General features: G+C 39.7%; 1 protein-coding gene across 5 annotated transcripts in view; it reads left to right on the top strand.

Annotated features, from left to right (window-relative positions):
- The window catches only part of LOC133559737 (cGMP-dependent protein kinase 1), a 274,083-nt gene that overhangs the window by 232,447 nt on the left and 21,250 nt on the right, over window positions 1–20,386 (top strand). For 4 of the 5 annotated variants that reach the window (XM_061911789.1, XM_061911792.1, XM_061911790.1 and 1 more), the window contains one exon: window positions 11,440–11,505. In XM_061911789.1, coding sequence (XP_061767773.1) covers window positions 11,440–11,505 — 66 coding nt within the window. Of the gene's footprint in view, window positions 1–11,063; window positions 11,331–11,439; window positions 11,506–20,386 lie in introns of those variants that run through there. The other variant, XM_061911793.1, reaches the window with a different exon arrangement.

The raw sequence follows: 20,386 nt of genomic DNA, 5'->3' as shown, positions 1-20,386 counted from the left end.
ATGAAGACATGAAATAATCCCAAATGAAATACAATGACTTGGTTTATATTATTGTATATACTAGATCATAAAATCAGTGTCATTTGAGTCGGTCCATAAGTTGCCTGTAGGGATTTTTAATGTCCAGCAGATGTCAGTATTTAGTGACACAGTATCAATACAGTTTTGCAAAGTGTCAAAACGATACATGACGCCTCATCAACCCATCACCACATAGGAGTATTATTATGCTGTGTGTTTAAGGTAAGACATATTATCTGGTGTTTTGTTTCGCAATATTATGCAAAACCAAATTTCTTACCTTCTGGTACCTGCTGATCTGTATTTGGGATCTGCATAAGTCCTGGAAATTTGCGCATGCCCACCTTTGTAGTCTGTGCCGGATTCTATCTTCTTACAGAACCTGGAGGTTCTGCTAAGGAGGCTGCGGAACCTCTTTCTAGAGTCCAGCAGTGAAAACAGTCCTTGGTGGGGGTGGGAGGAGTCGCTGAAGATTTTGCGAGCCCTGGTCAGGCAGCAACTTTTTGAGAAATCCTGGATAGGAGGAAGAGGAGTCATGATCTTTTCACCCGTCCTCACCACTCTCTGCAGAGACTTCAAGTCTGAGGCACTGCAGGCTTCAGTCCAGACAGAGATGCTGAATAATAAGAGCGACAGGTGATTAGATAATCAGTCCCAGCTGGGCAATCTACTCACCTGCCACTAGCTTGGAGGCCGGGCTATAGACACCCCATTCTATTATATTCCTTTATATTCTATTCGGTTCTATTCTATTCCTGCAGGAGGTGCACCGACCACGCCCTCCTGCACAATGACCCTGGAATGGACCATTTGTCATTTCATTATTTGACCAAGTAAACAACGTTGCAACGTTGTCTTATAACAATCAAGCCCGTCAAGCTTTGCCCCGGGGCCAATTTCAACAACAACCCCACGTTGCCTCTTTTATTTTGGAAACGTGCTCAAGTGCGCTAAGGCCAGTGTGAACAGGAACAGTGCGGCGGCGTTTCCCACGGGTGCCCCGTGTTATATATTTTGGGAATGGCAGAGGGTGAGGGATGCAAGGATGAGGGCGGGTTAGCGGCTCACACTGGATGGCATTCGGAGCCAGCTGCGGATTTCAGCGCCAAATTCTCCACATGACCAAGATCTTGACATGCATCTGCTGGTCGGAGCTGTCAACTGCATGTCTGACTTTGGACGGCACGGCCGAGGAAAAGCAGGAATATATTACGTTCATTCAAAGGCTTCGAAAGGTGGATTTTTTTGTTGTTGTACTTTTTAATGTATTACTTTGCCTAGAAATGTTAGGTTTTTAGAAAGAAAGACAAGACTGCACCAGTCAGGACACCTCATCCTTCTTTTGTACATTATAATAGAACATAATAACCCTTCAGGACCATAAATTTTGTCAACAATGGAAAATAATAATAATGTTTTTTAATTAAATGTCATTTCCATTCAAATCAGAGCTGTCAAAGTTAACAAGTTCATTGCATTAATCGTTTAAGAATGCATATTCATCGCGTTTGGTATTATCCGTAAATGTTCTTTTACCGGATTTTGGGTAATCATTAAAGAACACCAGTCTCTTTTTTTTTTAGGATTTTAAAGATGATTAAAAAGAAACGCGTGAAAGATGCGGCTAAGTCACACAATCATGGCAGACTTGGTAACAAACAAATAAAGACAACTATTTTTTTTGGGACAAATGGGGATTCCTTATCAATTTGAAGCTGAGTAAACAGAGGATGAACTGCTGCTTATAGAATATTTTTTAATTAAGTGTCATTTTTATTAAAATCAGAACTGTCAAAGGTAACAATTTCATCGCATTAATCATTTAAAAATGCATTTTAATCGCGTTTGGTATATTCCGTATATACTTTTTTTTTTACTGTTTTTTGGGGAATCATTATGAGGGACATGAACACGTGTCTTTTTTTTTTTTTTTAGGATTTTAAAAATGATTGTAAAAAAAAACGCTTGGAAGATGCGGCTAAGTCACACAATCATGGCAAACTTGGTAACAGACAAAAAAAGACGACAATTTTTTTGGACAAATGAGGATTTATTATCTTTTTGAACCTGGGTATACTGAGGATGAACTGCTGCTTGAAGAAGCTTAGCGGGCGCAAAGAGAGGGTATATATATATATATATATATATATATATATATATATATAAATATGTAACAAACACCCCCAAGTTCCCCAGGTGTCTCTGTCACTACGCAAATTATGGAATCACTGGTGGGACTTGATATTCAGCTGGGAATGATTAATACAATAAATAAACACAAAACAGGTATAACTATTAGCCACAACATCACTAGGCTTATATTTAATATATCACAGATTAATCCCGCATAACAAGCCCCTCCCCTTTCCCGTCCATACAACCCGCCAATATCAATTAAACACCTGTACAACAAACACAATCCCACAGCCCAAAGTACCGTTCACCTCCCCAAGTTTATACCACACAAATATTCCCCCAAAGTCCCCAAAGTTAGGTACAGTAAATGGGTTGTACTTGTATAGTTCTTTTCTATCCCTTTTTAAGGAGCCCAAAGCGCTTTGACAACATTTCCACATTCACACACTGATGGTAGGAGCTGCCATGCAAGGCCTTAACCAGCACCCATCAGGAGCAAGGGTGAAGGGTCTTGCCCAAGGACACAATGGACGTGACTAGGATGGTAGAAGGTGGGGATTGAACCAGCAACCCCCCCCCCCACGTAGGAGACGTGTGCACGCCAGCACACACCTACTGGCAGCAAACAATTGTTGTGACGCCGCAGCTGTGTAGTCTTGGTGCTGAGTCTGTGCGTCACACTCAGAAGTCCTCCTGGTAAGAATCTGTGATGTCCAGGTTCTCCACAAACCAATGGAAAGGAAGAAAAATAGTCAAAAATGAGGATATTTCCATAAAGTGTCTCTGTGGTCAAAACACTGTGACTGACAGGTGTTCCAGGGGGCGTGTCTTACGCTTCTACTTCTACTTCTACTTCTACTTCTACTTCTACTTCTACCTCTACTTCTACTTCTACTTCTACTTCTACTTCTGCCCGGTCTGATAGGACCAGATGCCTTTTATATCCTCACATTCATTTATGTTACCTTTTTTAATATTAACATGATTAATACGCCTGCAACAAGCATGGAAATGAGGAGGAGGCGTGTCCAAAGTAATAATTCCATGTTATAGTTTATGTAAGTGTTGTGTTGCAGTGTTGTGTTGCAGTGTTGTGTTGCAGTGTTGTGTTGCAGTGTTGTGTTGCAGTGTTGTGTTAGTTTATGTAAGTGTTGTGTTGCAGTGTTGTGTTAGTTTATGTAAGTGTTGTGTTGCAGTGTTGTGTTCCAGTGTTGTGTTAGTTTATGTAAGTGTTGTGTTCCAGTGTTGTGTTAGTTTATGTAAGTGTTGTGTTCCAGTGTTGTGTTAGTTTATGTAAGTGTTGTGTTCCAGTGTTGTGTTAGTTTATGTAAGTGTTGTGTTCCAGTGTTGTGTTGCAGTGTTGTGTTGCAGTGTTGTGTTAGTTTATGTAAGTGTTGTGTTGCAGTGTTGTGTTAGTTTATGTAAGTGTTGTGTTGCAGTGTTGTGTTCCAGTGTTGTGTTCCAGTGTTGTGTTAGTTTATGTAAGTGTTGTGTTCCAGTGTTGTGTTAGTTTATGTAAGTGTTGTGTTCCAGTGTTGTGTTAGCTTATGTAAGTGTTGTGTTCCAGTGTTGTGTTAGTTTATGTAAGTGTTGTGTTCCAGTGTTGTGTTCCAGTGTTGTGTTGCAGTGTTGTGTTGCAGTGTTGTGTTGCAGTGTTGTGTTGCAGTGTTGTGACAAGTTGCAGTGTTGTGTTGCAGTGTTGTGTTCCAGTGTTGTGTTTCAGTGTTGTGTTGCAGTGTTGTGTTGCAGTGTTGTGTTCCAGTGTTGTGTTGCAGTGTTGTGTTGCAGTGTTGTGTTGCAGTGTTGTGTTCCAGTGTTGTGTTTCAGTGTTGTGTTGCAGTGTTGTGTTCAAGTGTTGTGTTGCAGTGTTGTGTTCCAGAGTTGTGACAAGTTGCAGACACATTATTTGTACAACCTCTTCCCCGGACATCAGCTGGCTGTCCAGAGCACTATGTTCATTCCCGCCGCCCGGCCGTAATCCACACCGCCGCCGCACTCGCGTGTAAGTCCCAAGAACATTCTTCTCACAGCCCCCAGACCCCTTTTGGGCCTAGGAGGCGGGGCCCCGCCTCTCTGCGCCGTGTTTGCTGTGGGTTTACTTCTCGCCGTGTAATCCTCTGAGGCGTGCCGGGTTGTCAACGCTGTGGCACACCGGCTTGTTTGGACGGCCCCCGTCAGTGGTCCCGCGACAGGTGGAGCTGGCCTTTGAGGTCACTTAGGCGCGATCCATGCTTATGTAACTATCTGTTGTTGTGCTGTGTTGCCATGGCGACTCAACCACACAAACACTGCACTTCCTAGTTTGGGGTTAATTAGCTCATGTAAACAGACTCTAGGACTCTCAAACTGTGGTACGTGTGTAGAGAATCACTGGATTAGAGTACAGTGTTTTATGTTCCTAGAATCACTGGATTAAAGTACAGTGTTTTATGTTCCTAGAATCACTGGATTAGAGTACAGTGTTTTATGTTCCTAGAATCACTGGATTAAAGTACAGAGTTTAATGTTCCTAGAATCACTGGATTAGAGTACAGTGTTTTATGTTCCTAGAATCACTGGATTAAAGTACAGAGTTTTATGTTCCTAGAATCACTGGATTAAAGTGCGACCCCAAAAGGGAATAAGCGGTAGAAAATGGATGGATGGATGTATTATGTTCCTAAAATCACTTGATTAAAGTACAGTGTTTTATGTTCTTAGAATCACTGGATTAAAGTACAGTGTTTTATGTTCCTAGAATCACTGGATTAAAGTACAGTGTTTTATGTTCCTGGAATCACTGGATTAAAGTACACTGTTTTATGTTCCTAGAATCACTGGATTAAAGTACAGTGTTTTATGTTCCTAGAATCACTGGATTAAAGTACACTGTTTTATGTTCCTAGAATCATTGGATTAAAGTACACTGTTTTATGTTGCTAGAATCACTGGATTAAAGTGCGACCCCAAAAGGGAATTAGCGGTAGAAAATGGAGGGATGGATGGATGGATGTATTATGTTCCTAGAATCACTTGATTAAAGTACAGTGTTTTATGTTCTTAGAATCATTGGATTAAAGTATCAATCAATCAATGTTTACTTATATAGCCCTAAATCACTAATGTCTCAAAGGGCTGCACAAACCACTACGACATCCTCGGTAGGCCCACATAAGGGCAAGGAAAACTCACACCCAGTACATGGATGGATGTATTATGTTCCTAGAATCACTTGATTAATGTACGGTATTTTATGTTATTAAAATCACTGGATTAAAGTACAGTGTTTTATGTTCCTAGAATCACTTGATTAAAGTATGGTGTTTTATGTTATTAAAATCACTGGATTAAAGTACAGTGTTTTATGTTCCTGGAATCACTGGATTAAAGTACAGTGTTTTATGTTCCTAGAGTCACTGGATTAGAGTACAGTGTTTTATGTTCCTAGAATCACTGGATTAAAGTACACTGTTTTATGTTCCTAGAATCACTGGATTAAAGTACAGAGTTTTATGTTCCTAGAATCACTGGATTAAAGTGCGACCCCAAAAGGGAATAAGCGGTAGAAAATGGATGGATGGATGTATTATGTTCCTAAAATCACTTGATTAAAGTACAGTGTTTTATGTTCTTAGAATCACTGGATTAAAGTACAGTGTTTTATGTTCCTAGAATCACTGGATTAAAGTACAGTGTTTTATGTTCCTGGAATCACTGGATTAAAGTACACTGTTTTATGTTCCTAGAATCACTGGATTAAAGTACAGTGTTTTATGTTCCTAGAATCACTGGATTAAAGTACACTGTTTTATGTTCCTAGAATCACTGGATTAAAGTACACTGTTTTATGTTGCTAGAATCACTGGATTAAAGTGCGACCCCAAAAGGGAATTAGCGGTAGAAAATGGAGGGATGGATGGATGGATGTATTATGTTCCTAGAATCACTTGATTAAAGTACAGTGTTTTATGTTCTTAGAATCATTGGATTAAAGTATCAATCAATCAATGTTTACTTATATAGCCCTAAATCACTAATGTCTCAAAGGGCTGCACAAACCACTACGACATCCTCGGTAGGCCCACATAAGGGCAAGGAAAACTCACACCCAGTACATGGATGGATGTATTATGTTCCTAGAATCACTTGATTAATGTACGGTATTTTATGTTATTAAAATCACTGGATTAAAGTACAGTGTTTTATGTTCCTAGAATCACTTGATTAAAGTATGGTGTTTTATGTTATTAAAATCACTGGATTAAAGTACAGTGTTTTATGTTCCTGGAATCACTGGATTAAAGTACAGTGTTTTATGTTCCTAGAATCACTGGATTAGAGTACAGTGTTTTATGTTCCTAGAATCACTGGATTAAAGTACAGAGTTTTATGTTCCTAGAATCACTGGATTAAAGTGCGACCCCAAAAGGGAATAAGCGGTAGAAAATGGATGGATGGATGGATGGATGGATGTATTATGTTCCTAAAATCACTTGATTAAAGTACAGTGTTTTATGTCCTTAGAATCACTGGATTAAAGTACAGTGTTTTATGTTCCTAGAATCACTGGATTAAAGTACAGTGTTTTATGTTCCTAGAATCACTGGATTAAAGTACACTGTTTTATGTTCCTAGAATCACTGGATTAAAGTACAGTGTTTTATGTTCCTAGAATCACTGGATTAAAGTACAGTGTTTTATGTTCCTAGAATCACTGGATTAAAGTACAGTGTTTTATGTTCCTAGAATCACTGGATTAAAGTACACTGTTTTATGTTGCTAGAATCACTGGATTAAAGTACGACCCCAAAAGGGAATTAGCGGTAGAAAATGGAGGGATGGATGGATGGATGTATTATGTTCCTAGAATCACTTGATTAAAGTACAGTGTTTTATGTTCTTAGAATCATTGGATTAAAGTATCAATCAATCAATGTTTACTTATATAGCCCTAAATCACTAGTGTCTCAAAGGGCTGCACAAACCACTACGACATCCTCGGTAGGCCCACATAAGGGCAAGGAAAACTCACACCCAGTACATGGATGGATGTATTATGTTCCTAGAATCACTTGATTAATGTACAGTGTTTTATGTTATTAAAATCACTGGATTAAAGTACAGTGCTTTATGTTCCTAGAATCACTTGATTAAAGTATGGTGTTTTATGTTATTAAAATCACTGGATTAAAGTACAGTGTTTTATGTTCCTAGAATCACTTGATTAAAGTACAGTGTTTTATGTTCCTAGAATCACTGGATTAAAGTACAGTGTTTTATGTTCCTAGAATCACTTGATTAAAGTATGGTGTTTTATGTTATTAAAATCACTGGATTAAAGTACAGTGTTTTATGTTACTAGAATCACTTGATTAAAGTACAGTGTTTTATGTTCCTAGAATCACTGGATTAAAGTGCGACCCCAAAAGGGAATAAGCGGTAGAAAATGGATGGATGGAAGTATTATGTTCCTAGAATCACCTGATTAAAGTACAGTGTTTTATGTTCCTAGAATCACTTGATTAAAGTACAGTGTTTTATGTTCCTAGAATCACTGGATTAAAGTACAGTGTTTTATGTTCCTAGAATCACTGGATTAAAGTACAATGTGTTATGTTCCTAGAATCACTGGATTAAAGTACAGTGTTTTATGTTCCTAGAATCACTGGATTAAAGTACAGTGTTTTATGTTCCTACAATCACTGGATTAAAGTACAGTGTGTTATGTTCCTAGAATCACTGGATTAAAGTACAGTGTTTTATGTTCCTAGAATCACTGGATTAAAGTACAGTGTTTTATGTTCTTAGAATCACTGGATTAAAGTACAGTGTTTTATGTTCCTAGGATCACTTGATTAAATTATAGTGTTTTTTGTTACTGTAGTCACACACAGTGTCACTGTTCAAACTGTGCGTGATGCCACAGTGGCCAAAAAATATAGCGGGATAGCTCGGTTGGTAGAGTGGCCGTGCCAGCAATTTGAGGGTTCCAGGTTCGATCCTAGTCACTGCCGTTGTGTCCTTGGGCAAGACACTTTACCCACCTGCTCCCAGTTTCACCCACACTGCTTTAAATATAACTTAAATATTGGGTTTCACTTTGTAAAAAAGTTTGGAGTCACGAGAGAAAAGTGCTATATAAATATAATTTACTTCACTAATTAAAACCTGCTGCCTTGTTTTTAATGAATACTCGGGCCTACTACGCTACTGTATTTTGATGCTGGTCGTTATAGTGGTACTTGTTGACACTACAGTATTGTACTCCACAGTCTCCTCTTTGCTGCAGTGGCCCTCAGTATCCCCTCAGATAAAATGACCAAAAAGGAAACAAAGAAGACCCTTTTTTCTCCGTTCCCGTTGTATATTTATTGTGTTTACCATCAGTCTCCATTTTGCTGTAACACACTGCTTTCTTGCTGCCCTCAGTCTCTTTCATTGCTTGTTAACATCTTTTTGGTGCCCTTAGTCTCTTCTTGGATACACCTTTGTTCTGCTTGCATTGTTCATGTGTCTCCTTCTAGCACTATTGTTAAAAGTCAGTCTCCATTTTGCTATTTTTCAAACTGCCCTTAGTCTCTTATTGGCTACAACTTTTGCCAGAAGTAAACAATAAAGACAAGACACCTTTTTTTTGCTTCCATTGTTTGTCAACATGTCTCCTTCCAGCATTTGGATTCATTGTCAGTCTTTATTTTACTCCATTTCCTGCAGTCCCTAGTCTCATTGTGGATTTTTTTTTTTTGGGGTCGGATTAAATCCAGGACACCTTTGTTCTGCACGCATTGTTAGGGTCTCCTTCTAATAGTTTTCTTAAAGGTCAGTCTCCATTTTGCTATTTTTCTAACTGCCCTAAATCTCTTATTGGATACAACTTTTGCCAGAAGTAAACCGTAAACCCAGGACACCTTTGTTCAGCTTGCATTGTTTTTCTCATTCTAGCAGTTTTGTTAAAGGTCAGTCTCCATTTTGCACTATTTCTTACTGCCCTTAGTCTCTTATTGGATACAACTTTTGCCAGAAGTAAACAGTTAACACAGGACACCTTTGTTCTGCTTCCATTGTTTGTCAACATGTCTCCTTCCAGCATTTGGATTCAGGGTCAGTCTTTATTTTCCTCAATTTCCAGCTGTCCTTAGTCTCGTTGTGGATAAAACTTTTTGGTCGAATTAAACCCAGGACACCTTTGTTCAGCTTGCATTGTTTGTCTCATTCTAGCAGTTTTATTAAAGATCAGTCTCCATTTTGCACTATTTCTTACTGCCCTTAGTCTCTTATTGGATACATTTTTTGCCAGAGGTAAACAGTAAACACAGGACACCTTTGTTCTGCTTCCATTGTTTGTCAACATGTCTCCTTCCAGCATTTGGATTCAGGGTCAGTCTTTATTTCCCTCCATTTCCTGCTGCCCTTATTATCATCGTGGATATTTTTTTTGGCCGAGTTCAACCCAGAACACCTTTGTTCTGCTTGCATTGTTTATCCCTCTCCTTGTAGCAGTTTTGTTCACGGTCAGTCTCCATTTTGCTGTATTTCTTACTGCCCTTAGTCTCTTATTGGATAAAACTTTTGCCAGAAGTAAACACAGGACACTTTTGTTCTGCTTTCATTGTTTGTCAACATGTCTCCTTCCAGCATTTGGATCCAGGGTCAGTCTTTATTTTCCTCCATTTCCTGCTGCCCTTAGTTTCGTTTTGGATACATTTTTTTTTGTTCGAAGTAAACCCAGGACACCTTTGTTCTGCTTGCATTGTTTATGTGTCTTCTTCCAGCAGGTTTGTTCAGGATCGGTCTCCATTGTGCTCTATTTCTTACTGCCCTTAGTCTCTTATTGGATACAACTTTTGCAAGAAGAAAACACAGGACACTTTTGTTCTGCTTCCATTGTTTGTCAATGTGTCTCCTTCCAGCATTTGGATTCAGGGTCAGTCTTTATTACCCCCCATTTCCTGCTGCCCTCAGTCTCGTTGTGGATTAAAAAAAAAAGATTGAAGTAAACCCGGGACACCTTTGTTCCGGTTGCATTGTTTGTGTCTCCTTCCAGCAGTTCCATTTAGCTCCATTTCTTGCTGCCCTCAGTCTCCTGTTGGATACAGCTTTTGCCACAAGTAAACACGGGACTTCGTTGTTCTCCTTCCATTGTTTTTGCGTCTCCTTCCAGCAAAATTGTTTGGTGTCAGTCTTCATTTTGCTCTGTCTTTCTGCCCTTAGTCTCCTCTCTCTCTCTCTCTATATATATATATATATTTTTTTTTTTTACTAGAAGTACACACAGAATGCTTCGTTCTGCTTCCATTGCTTTTGTGTCTCCTCCATCAGATTTGTTTAGACTGAGTCTCCAGTCTCTCTGCCCTCAGTCCCCCATTGAATAAAATGATGAATATGAGAAGTGAATTGGAACCACCCTCCTACTCTTGCATTGTTGTTACCTCTTTCACTATCCGTGTCTATTTTTCTGCGCTCGTCGGTGTTTCTTGCTGACCGATGCATTCAATGCGACCTGGTTTTTACAGCACTTTGTAGTGTTTTCATGTTTTTTTTCCCTACAAATCCTAACTGGTTCAGGCAAAAGTCCAAGTTTTTTTTTTCCTACATGAACTTTAATGGTCCTCTTGGTGTCTTATGGAGCGATTCGGTGCTAATACGTGCCCACAATTACATATTTGGATACAGTTCTGCCCCTGGCTGTTGCCCCCCCCCCCCCCCCCTCCCCCCAATCCATCAACAGTTAATGCCTCCAAACACTTCCTTCCTAAGCTGGGCTCGCCTAAGCAGCGCTCACCTTTCAGAACTCACCAGCTGTGACCTTTATTCGCCAGTGTGGGCTCCACTTGGGTTCGGGCAACGGGAAGGGAGGGGAGGGGGTGTGGTTGTGCATGAGTGCGCCAAGAGGGGGGAAGTTGGGGGTAATTGTCCCCTCACGTCAGTGGAACAGGCTGACCCAGTGAGTGATGGACTGTTCCGTGGAGCTGAGCCTCTCCAAGTGTCCACTTGTCCCACCGAAATCATCCGCTTGAGGGACGTCAGCGTTTGACCACGTTTTCCTTAATTTTTTATTAACGTTTTTATCCACGCACACACTTATAAGCCATGGATTCTTGGAACACCGACTCAGAGGATTCGTGCGACTGGAGCAAGTCCTCAGATGAAGATTTCCCGTCGGACGAGGAACTCGACCTCAAATATGATAAATTGTAATAAAAAGTCACTAACAGATTTCCTGCTAAACGAGAGCCTTCGCATTATGATGAGTGCTTTGAATGTTTTTGTGGCTAATTGGGCTTATTTTGTCTCTCTCTGCAGGGAGGACATCCGGACAGCCAACGTTATCTCAGCCGAGGCGGTCACCTGCTTAGTCATCGACCGGGAGTAAGTATCAGTAACCTTCTGCAAGACCGCCATTTTTGGCATTGTCCGTAACAGACTAAATATTAGCAACTTCCAACATTTTAATATTTAATATTAACAAACAATCGCTAAAAATCCTTGACCGAAAACCACAACACCACCATCGCTGTTTAGTTCTCCAAAAATGTAGACTGTTCAATTCTGTAAAAACTGGGGGGTCGTAGCTTACTGGAACAAGGTTTGTTACCCCGGGATGTAGACGGACCACTCCGGACAGGACTGGATTTATTCTCGAAAATCAAAGAAGTACAAAAAACACAAAACAAGCCGAAGGAACAAGGTGCCGATGGCACTCGAAGCTAAGGCTACCACTTAGCAAAGACTAGAGACGAGCAATACTCACGTAGCAGGTGCATGTAGCAAACAATGAAGCTAGGCCGACTGACAGGCTCAAATAATGCCTCTGATTAGTGCTCGGGAAACAGGTGAGTGTCCCAAACACCAATCAGAGACAGGTGGAAATAATAAGCAACTGTATAACAAAACATGATCCAGGCCACGGATCAAAACAAATTCAGCTATCATTCAAAGATCAGCATCAATACGAATGGCCCGTCGAATCCTAACCAACATTGCACCAGCGCCACTTAAGCACTTTGACCAGTTTGCATCTGCTGTGATAACTAGGAACACACGAGCCTCCACCAGGGGGCAGTGTAGCGTAACCAGATCTAAAACATATTTTGTACAATCAGCCTTTTCATGTGAAGTGATGAAGGAACAAAACGACCTCACAACAACCTTGAAAAGTCTTAACAGATCACGGTATGGAGTATGGATCGTAATAAAAATCCATAACAATATTAATAAAGTATACTAACATATCCAGGTAATTAGGTGTAAGTACAAAAAAGGTCCTTGAATAACAAATATTCCAAATAAATTGTTTGGCGTCTTACAATATTTCCAAAATAGTCCAACATATTTTGCATAAAGTCTGAAGAATATTTAAAGTCATTTGGAAAATAGCCAGAAACCAATCTCAAATCCTTTGGTTAGAGTCTCTGCAACAAAGTTCCAAATCTTTTAGTCAAGGTTCCATACAAATCTCAAATAATTTAGTCAAAGTCTCAATTTAGTGTCAGATAATGTAAAAAGAATATTAAAGTAGTCCAAGAGTTTTTGTGGCGATCTCAAGATAGTCTTAAATAATTTGGACAGAATTTGAAACTGCTCCACGGTATTTTGGCCAAAGACTCAAGAAAGTTTAAAATAATTTGGATGGAATTCAGAACTCATCCTTTGTCTTTTGGTCAAAGTTTTAGTCGAAATCCGTACATAGGAGGAAGAAATTCAGGCGGAATTAAAAGCTGGTCAATGGTCTTTAGGTCAAAGATTTTAGTCAATTTCCCAAGATAGTCTTGAAATATTTTGGACAAATTTGAAACTGATTTATGGTCTTTTGGTAAACTATTTAGTCAAAATCCAAAGATAGTCTGAAATAATTCAGGCAGAATTTCAAACTGATTCATGGTCTTTTGGTTGAAGGTTTCAGTCAAAATCGCAAGATAGTTTGAAATATTTTGGACACCGTTTAAAAGTGGTCCATAGTTTCTCGGTCAAAGTTTTAGTCAAAACCCAAAGCTAGTCTGAAATAATTCCGGCAGAATTAGAAACTTGGTCCATGGTCTTTTGGTCAAAGCTTTTAGTCAAATTCTCAAGAAAGTCTGAAATATTTAAATGGGATTGAAATAGACCAATCCCAAATCCTTTGGTGAGAGTCTCTGCAATACAGTTTGTAATTTTTTGGCCAAGGTTTTCGAAACTGCACATTTTCTACAATTTACCACATAGACAATGTAGTAAAGTGGGAATAGTGATTAATTGATCTGTAATTTGGAAGTTAATTGGGGATTAATCCTATTTGGATGCCATTGAGGCTAAGCGGAGTGCGCATTACACCAGTTTTAAAATCTCTGCATTGGCTCCCCGTGTGTTTCAGGATCAATTTGAAGGTTCTTTTTTTGGTTTATAAATGTTTTTTATGGTATTGGGCCTTCTTATATTTCAGATTTGCTTTTACTCAATGAGCCCCCGGCACACACCTCCTAATAATTCCAAAAGTCAGGACACAAAGTCACAGGATGACATCTTGCCAGAGGACCTCAGGGCTGTGGAGAACGTTCATGTTTTTAAGAGCAGGCTTAAGAACCACATTTTGGATTTGGCTTTGACCTGATATTAATTATTTTTAACTTGTATCTTATTCTTTATCTCTACTCATGGTTCTTACTATTTTAAAAGTTGTATCATTGTTATTTTCCAACGTTCCTCAGATGAGCCATCTGCCTCAGGGGTTATCGGGCGTGCATGTAGGGATGCTTTTGTGTCAGCATCCTGGTGGCCATAGTCTGATGACCTCCTGGTGCTGATGGCTCCTGTGATAGTGTTTACTCACCTGGCTCCTCTGTACTCAGCCATGCAATCATTTCTCCATATAGTTGCATGTGTGTGTCAAAAGTTTACAGACACTTGTAAAGAACATCATGTCATGGCTGTCTTGAGTTTCCAATCATTTCTACAACTCTTTGTTTTTTTGTGACAGAGTGATTGGAGCACATACTTGTTGGTCACAAAAAACATTCATGAAGTTTGGTTCTTTTATGGATTTATTATGGCTCTACTGAAAATGGGAGCAAATCTGCTGGATCAAAAGTATACATAGAGCAAAGTTAATATTTGCTTACATGTCCCTTGGCAAGTTTACCTGCAATAAGGTGCTTTTGGTAGCCTGAAGGAACTCTCCTGACGGAATGAATAAAGTACTATCTAATCTCACAAGCTTCTGGCAACATTCTGGTTGAATTTTTGAACACTCCTCTCGACAAAATTGGTGTAGTTCAGCTAAAGGTGTTGGTATTCTGACATGGACTTGTTTCTTCAGCATTGTCCACATTTTTAAGACAGGACTCTAGGAAGGCAATTCTAAAACCTTCATTCTAGCCTGATTTAGCCATTCCTTTACCACTTTTGACCTGTTTGGGGTCATTGTCCCGTTGGAACACCCAACTGTGCCCAAGACCCAACCTCCGGGCTGATGACTTTAGCTTGTCCTGAAGAATTTGGAGGTAATTCTCCGTTTTAATTGTCCCATTTACTCAGCAGTTCCATTGGCAGCAAACAGGCCCAGAGCATAATACTACCACCACCAGGCTTAACGGAAAGAATAGCGGTATAGCTCGGTTGGTAGAGCGGCCGTGCCAGCAACTTGAGGGTTGCAGGTTCGATCCCCGCTTCAGCCATCCTAGTCACTGCCATTGTGTCCTTGGGCAAGACACTTTACCCACCTGCTCCCAGTGCCACCCACTCTGGTTTAAATGTAAAAATTAGATATTGGGTTTCACTATGTAAAGCGATTTGAGTCACTAGAGAAAAAGCGCTATATAAATATAATTCAATTCAATTCAATTCAAGAATGGTGTCCCTGGGATTAAAGACCTCACCTTTTCTCCTTCAAATATATCGCTGGGTATTGTGGCCAAACAGCTCAATTTTTGTTTCATCTGACCACAGAACTTTCTTCCGGAAGGTCTTGTCTTTGTCCATGTGATGTCAGATCAAACTATTTTCAGTAGACCCGTAATATATTCATAAAAGAACCATATTTCAATCCATCCATCCATCTTCTTCCGCCCAGACGTCCCTCTCCCCAGCCACTTAGTCCAGCTCATCCTGGGGGATCCCAAGGCTTTCCCGGGAGACATAGTCTTCCCAACGTGTCCTGGGTCTTCCCCGTGGCCTCCTACCGGTTGAATGTGCCCTAAACACCTCCCTAGGGAGGCGTTCGGGTGGCATCCTGACCAGATGCCCGAACCACCTCATCTGGCTCCTCTCCATGTGGAGGAGCAGCGGCTTTACTTTGAGTTCCTCCCGGATGACAGAGCTTCTCACCCTATCTCTAAGGGAGAGACCCAAACTCATTTGGGCCGCTTGTACCCGTGATCTTGTCCTTTCGGTCATGACCCAAAGCTCATGACCATAGGTGAGGATGGGAACGTAGATCGACCGGTAAATTGAGAGCTTTGCCTTCCGGCTCAGCTCTTTCTTCACCACAACGGATCGATACAACGTCCGCATTACTGAAGACGCCGCACCGATCCGCCTGTCGATCTCACCATCCACTCTTCCCTCACTCGTGAACAAGACTCCTAGGTACTTGAACTCCTCCACTTGGGGCAGGGTCTCCTCCCCAACCCGGAGATGGCACTCCACCCTTTTCCATAGAGGTCCGTTGCGTTGTGAGATGGGTGGCAGCCGAAGGAAGGACGCCTGGCGGTCAGATCCTCGGCTACATAAGCTAGAACCAAACTTCATGAATGTTTTTGTGACCAAGTATGTGCTCCAATCATTCCATCTGTAGAAATGATTGGAAACTCAAGACAGCCATGACATTATGTTCTTTACAAGTGGATGTCAACTTTTGACCACGACTGTGTGTGTGTGTTGGTGTCTGGTATTTGTGTCCGTGTGTGCTGATGCGCTAAGGAGGGATCTGGGTCATCAGGGTATTGTTTTTAACTTTTATGTATGAAAAGCTCCTTACAAATCAAGATTGATTGATTAATTAATTAATTGGTTGTAACGAGCACAGGTGCAGTTGTTTCAGTCGCCACCCATCAGCTATATGAATTAGAGCTAAATCCATAAAACGAGAACGTACTGGCAAAGTTACATTTGGTCTTTGTTGTGCCGTAAACGACCTTCATTAGCGCCGCGTGTCGACCCGCACATGCTCTGAAACGCAATGAGCGCTTACCTTTTTCCAATAAAAAGCTCACTGTACCGCCCGTCACCCGGAGCCTGCCGAGTTTCCGCGGCTTTTTGTCCTCGGCTCATTTGCATGTAAATGTTTCCCAGACGGTGTAGAAAAGAAACGGCGCTTTGAGGCGTCGTGCGGCGTGTTCAGAATGCAGGTGAGAGAGGAAGTCAGGAATGTTTGGCGGCACGAGGGCCAGAGAGCTGAAACGTTCCTCTCATCCGCAATTTTAGCTTTTGTTCAAACATTTATGGATATTGTCGGAACCATCCGAGGGAATAGTTTATCTGAGTGTGAAGGTCTGGTGGTGGGAGGGACATTTGGCAGAGGTGGGAGGGAGGTTTGGCAGAGGTGGGAGGGAGGTGTATCTACCAGCCAGGACCCAGCTGTGTCCTCATGAAACATGGACGCTGGGTACAAATGGGCTTTCCTCGGAGGGGATTATGAGACAGTCATCCGGCACAAGTCTACCAAGCATTCCAACGGAGACTTAACTCGTGTGAGCGTCTAACCCCCTTCACCCTAAGCCGTATCCTCAACCCTGAACCCTTTGCCGGCGTTTTATGCATAAACAAAAGACTGCATGAAGAAAAAACAATGACTTTATGAGTCAGTCAGCGGCCAAACTCCATTTCAGAACAGACTGCAGGCCACAGATGTATCACATTTTAGGTGTGACAGCTTAACCGTGCCTGAGTGGAAGCAATTTACATTGTTTGAAAGAAATTAACAGAATTTGTTATTTAACCAGGGGGGATATTATTTCAGAAGCTTCTAGAACACATTAGTCCTGAACTTTTAAGGTTCTGTGTTTTTTGTTACATACTCAATAAGAGGATGGCTGTTTTGTATTAAGTAGTTCTTTTTGACCTGGGTCTTGGCAAGCTTCAATGTGAACTATTTGACTCTCTATGACTGTGGTCTTTAAGAGCCGTGGTCAAGTGGATCCAGTCTTTCTGTTTTACTGAGAAAGTCTGTAAACCGCTGGGAGACTGAAGATTGAATTGTCTCAAATCTAGCTCAGGCTCCTTTCCCTCCAGTGAGGTGATGTTCCACGTCCCAAGAGCTAGTTTATGTAGCCGAGGATCGGACCGCCAAGTGCCCTGCCTTCGACTGCCGCCCAGCTCACAATGCACCCGACCTCTGTGGCTTCTCCTTGACAAAATCCCAAGGATAGTCTGAAATAATTCAAGCCGAATTTGTCTTTAGTCAAAATCCAAAGATAGTCATAAATGATTTGGGCAGAATTAGAAACTGATTCATGGCCTTTTGTCAAAGTTTTTGACAAAATCCAAAAATAGTCTGAAATAATTAGGCAGAATTTGAAACTGGTTCATGGTCTTTTGGTCAAAGTTTTTGACAAAATCTCAAAATAGTTTGAAATATTTTGAACACTGTTTGAAACTGGTCCACGGTCTTTTGGTCAAAGATTTTGACAAAATCCCAAAGATAGTCTGAAATAATTCCGGCAGAATTAGAAACCAGTTCATGGTCTTTTGGTCAAACTTTTTGTAAAAATCCCAAAGATAGTATGAAATAATCCGGGCAGAATTAGAAACCAGTTCATGGTCTTTTGGTCAAAGTTTTTGACAAAATCCCAGGGATAGTCTGAAATAATTCAAACTGAATTTGTCTTTAGTCAAAATCTAAAGATAGTCGGAAATAATTCAGGGCATAATTAGAAACTGATTCATGGTCTTTTGGTCAAAGTTTTCAGTCAAAATCGCAAGGTAGTTCGAAATATTTTGAACACCGTTTGAAACTGGTCCATGGTCTTTTGGTCAAAGTTTTTGACAAAAACCCAAAGACATCCTGAAGTAATTAATGCCAAATTTGTCTTTAGTCAAAATCCAAAAATAGTCTGAAATAATTAGGCAGAATTTGAAACTGGTTCATGGTCTTTTGGTCAAAGTTTTTGACAAAATCTCTAAAATTGTTTGAAATATTTTGAACACTGTTTGAAACTGGTCCATGGTTTTTTTGGTCAAAGTTTTTGACAAAATCCCAAAGATAGTCTGAAATAATTCCGGCAGAATTAGAAACTGGTTCATGATCTTTTGGTCAAACTTTTTGACAAAATCCCAAAGATAGTATGAAATAATCCGGGCAGAATTAGAAACCAGTTCATGGTCTTTTGGTCAAAGTTTTTGACGAAATCCCAAGCATAGTCTGAAATAGTTCAAGGCGAATTTGTCTTTATTCAAAATCTAAAGATAGTCGTAAATAATTTGGGGCATAATTAGAAACTGATTCATGGTCTTTTGGTCAAAGTTTTCAGTCAAAATCGAAAAATAGTTTATAATAATTCGGCATGATTTGAAATTGGTTCATTGTCTTTTGGTCAAAGTTTTCAGTCAAAATCGCAAGGTAGTTCGAAATATTTTGAACACCGTTTGAAACTGGTCCATGGTCTTTTGGTCAAAGTTTTTGACAAAAACCCAAAGACATCCTGAAGTAATTAATGCCAAATTTGTCTTTAGTCAAAATCCAAAAATAGTCTGAAATAATTAGGCAGAATTTGAAACTGGTTCATGGTCTTTTGGTCAAAGTTTTTGACAAAATCTCTAAAATTGTTTGAAATATTTTGAACACTGTTTGAAACTGGTCCATGGTTTTTTTGGTCAAAGTTTTTGACAAAATCCCAAAGATAGTCTGAAATAATTCCGGCAGAATTAGAAACTGGTTCATGATCTTTTGGTCAAACTTTTTGACAAAATCCCAAAGATAGTATGAAATAATCCGGGCAGAATTAGAAACCAGTTCATGGTCTTTTGGTCAAAGTTTTTGACGAAATCCCAAGCATAGTCTGAAATAGTTCAAGGCGAATTTGTCTTTATTCAAAATCTAAAGATAGTCGTAAATAATTTGGGGCATAATTAGAAACTGATTCATGGTCTTTTGGTCAAAGTTTTCAGTCAAAATCGAAAAATAGTTTATAATAATTCGGCATGATTTGAAATTGGTTCATTGTCTTTTGGTCAAAGTTTTCAGTCAAAATCGCAAGGTAGTTCGAAATATTTTGAACACCGTTTGAAACTGGTCCATGGTCTTTTGGTCAAAGTTTTTGACAAAAACCCAAAGACATCCTGAAGTAATTAATGCCAAATTTGTCTTTAGTCAAAATCCAAAAATAGTCTGAAATAATTAGGCAGAATTTGAAACTGGTTCATGGTCTTTTGGTCAAAGTTTTTGACAAAATCTCTAAAATTGTTTGAAATATTTTGAACACTGTTTGAAACTGGTCCATGGTTTTTTTGGTCAAAGTTTTTGACAAAATCCCAAAGATAGTCTGAAATAATTCCGGCAGAATTAGAAACCAGTTCATGGTCTTTTGGTCAAAGTTTTTGACAAAATCCCAAAGATAGTCTGAAATAATTCCGGCAGAATTAGAAACCAGTTCATGGTCTTTTGGTCAAAGTTTTTGACAAAATCCCAGGGATAGTCTGAAATAATTCAAACTGAATTTGTCTTTAGTCAAAATCTAAAGATAGTCGGAAATAATTCAGGGCATAATTAGAAACTGATTCATGGTCTTTTGGTCAAAGTTTTCAGTCAAAATCGAAAAATAGTTTATAATAATTCGGCATAATTTGAAATTGGTTCATTGTTTTTTGGTCAAAGTTTTCAGTCAAAATCGCAAGGTAGTTCGAAATATTTTGAACACCGTTTGAAACTGGTCCATGGTCTTTTGGTCAAAGTTTTTGACAAAAACCGAAAGACATTCTGAAGTAATTAATGCCAAATTTGTCTTGAGTCAAAATCCAAAGATGGTTGTAAATAATTCAGGCAGAATTAGAAACTGGTTCATGGTCTTTTGATCAAAGTTTTGGACGAAATACAAAAGTAGTTGGAAATAATTCAAGCAGAATTAGAAACTGTTTCATGGTCTTTTTGTCAAAGTTTTTGACAAAATCCAGAGATAGTCGGAAATAATTCAGGCATAATTAGAAACTAGTTCATGGTCTTTTGGTCAAAGTTTTTGACAAAATCCCAGGGATAGTCTGAAATAATTCAAACTGAATTTGTCTTTAGTCAAAATCTAAAGATAGTCGGAAATAATTCAGGGCATAATTAGAAACTGATTCT

This window comes from Nerophis ophidion, linkage group LG09, assembly GCF_033978795.1.
Source record: "Nerophis ophidion isolate RoL-2023_Sa linkage group LG09, RoL_Noph_v1.0, whole genome shotgun sequence".
NCBI lineage: Eukaryota > Metazoa > Chordata > Actinopteri > Syngnathiformes > Syngnathidae > Nerophis > Nerophis ophidion.
This window is presented reverse-complemented; position numbering and strand designations above follow the sequence as displayed.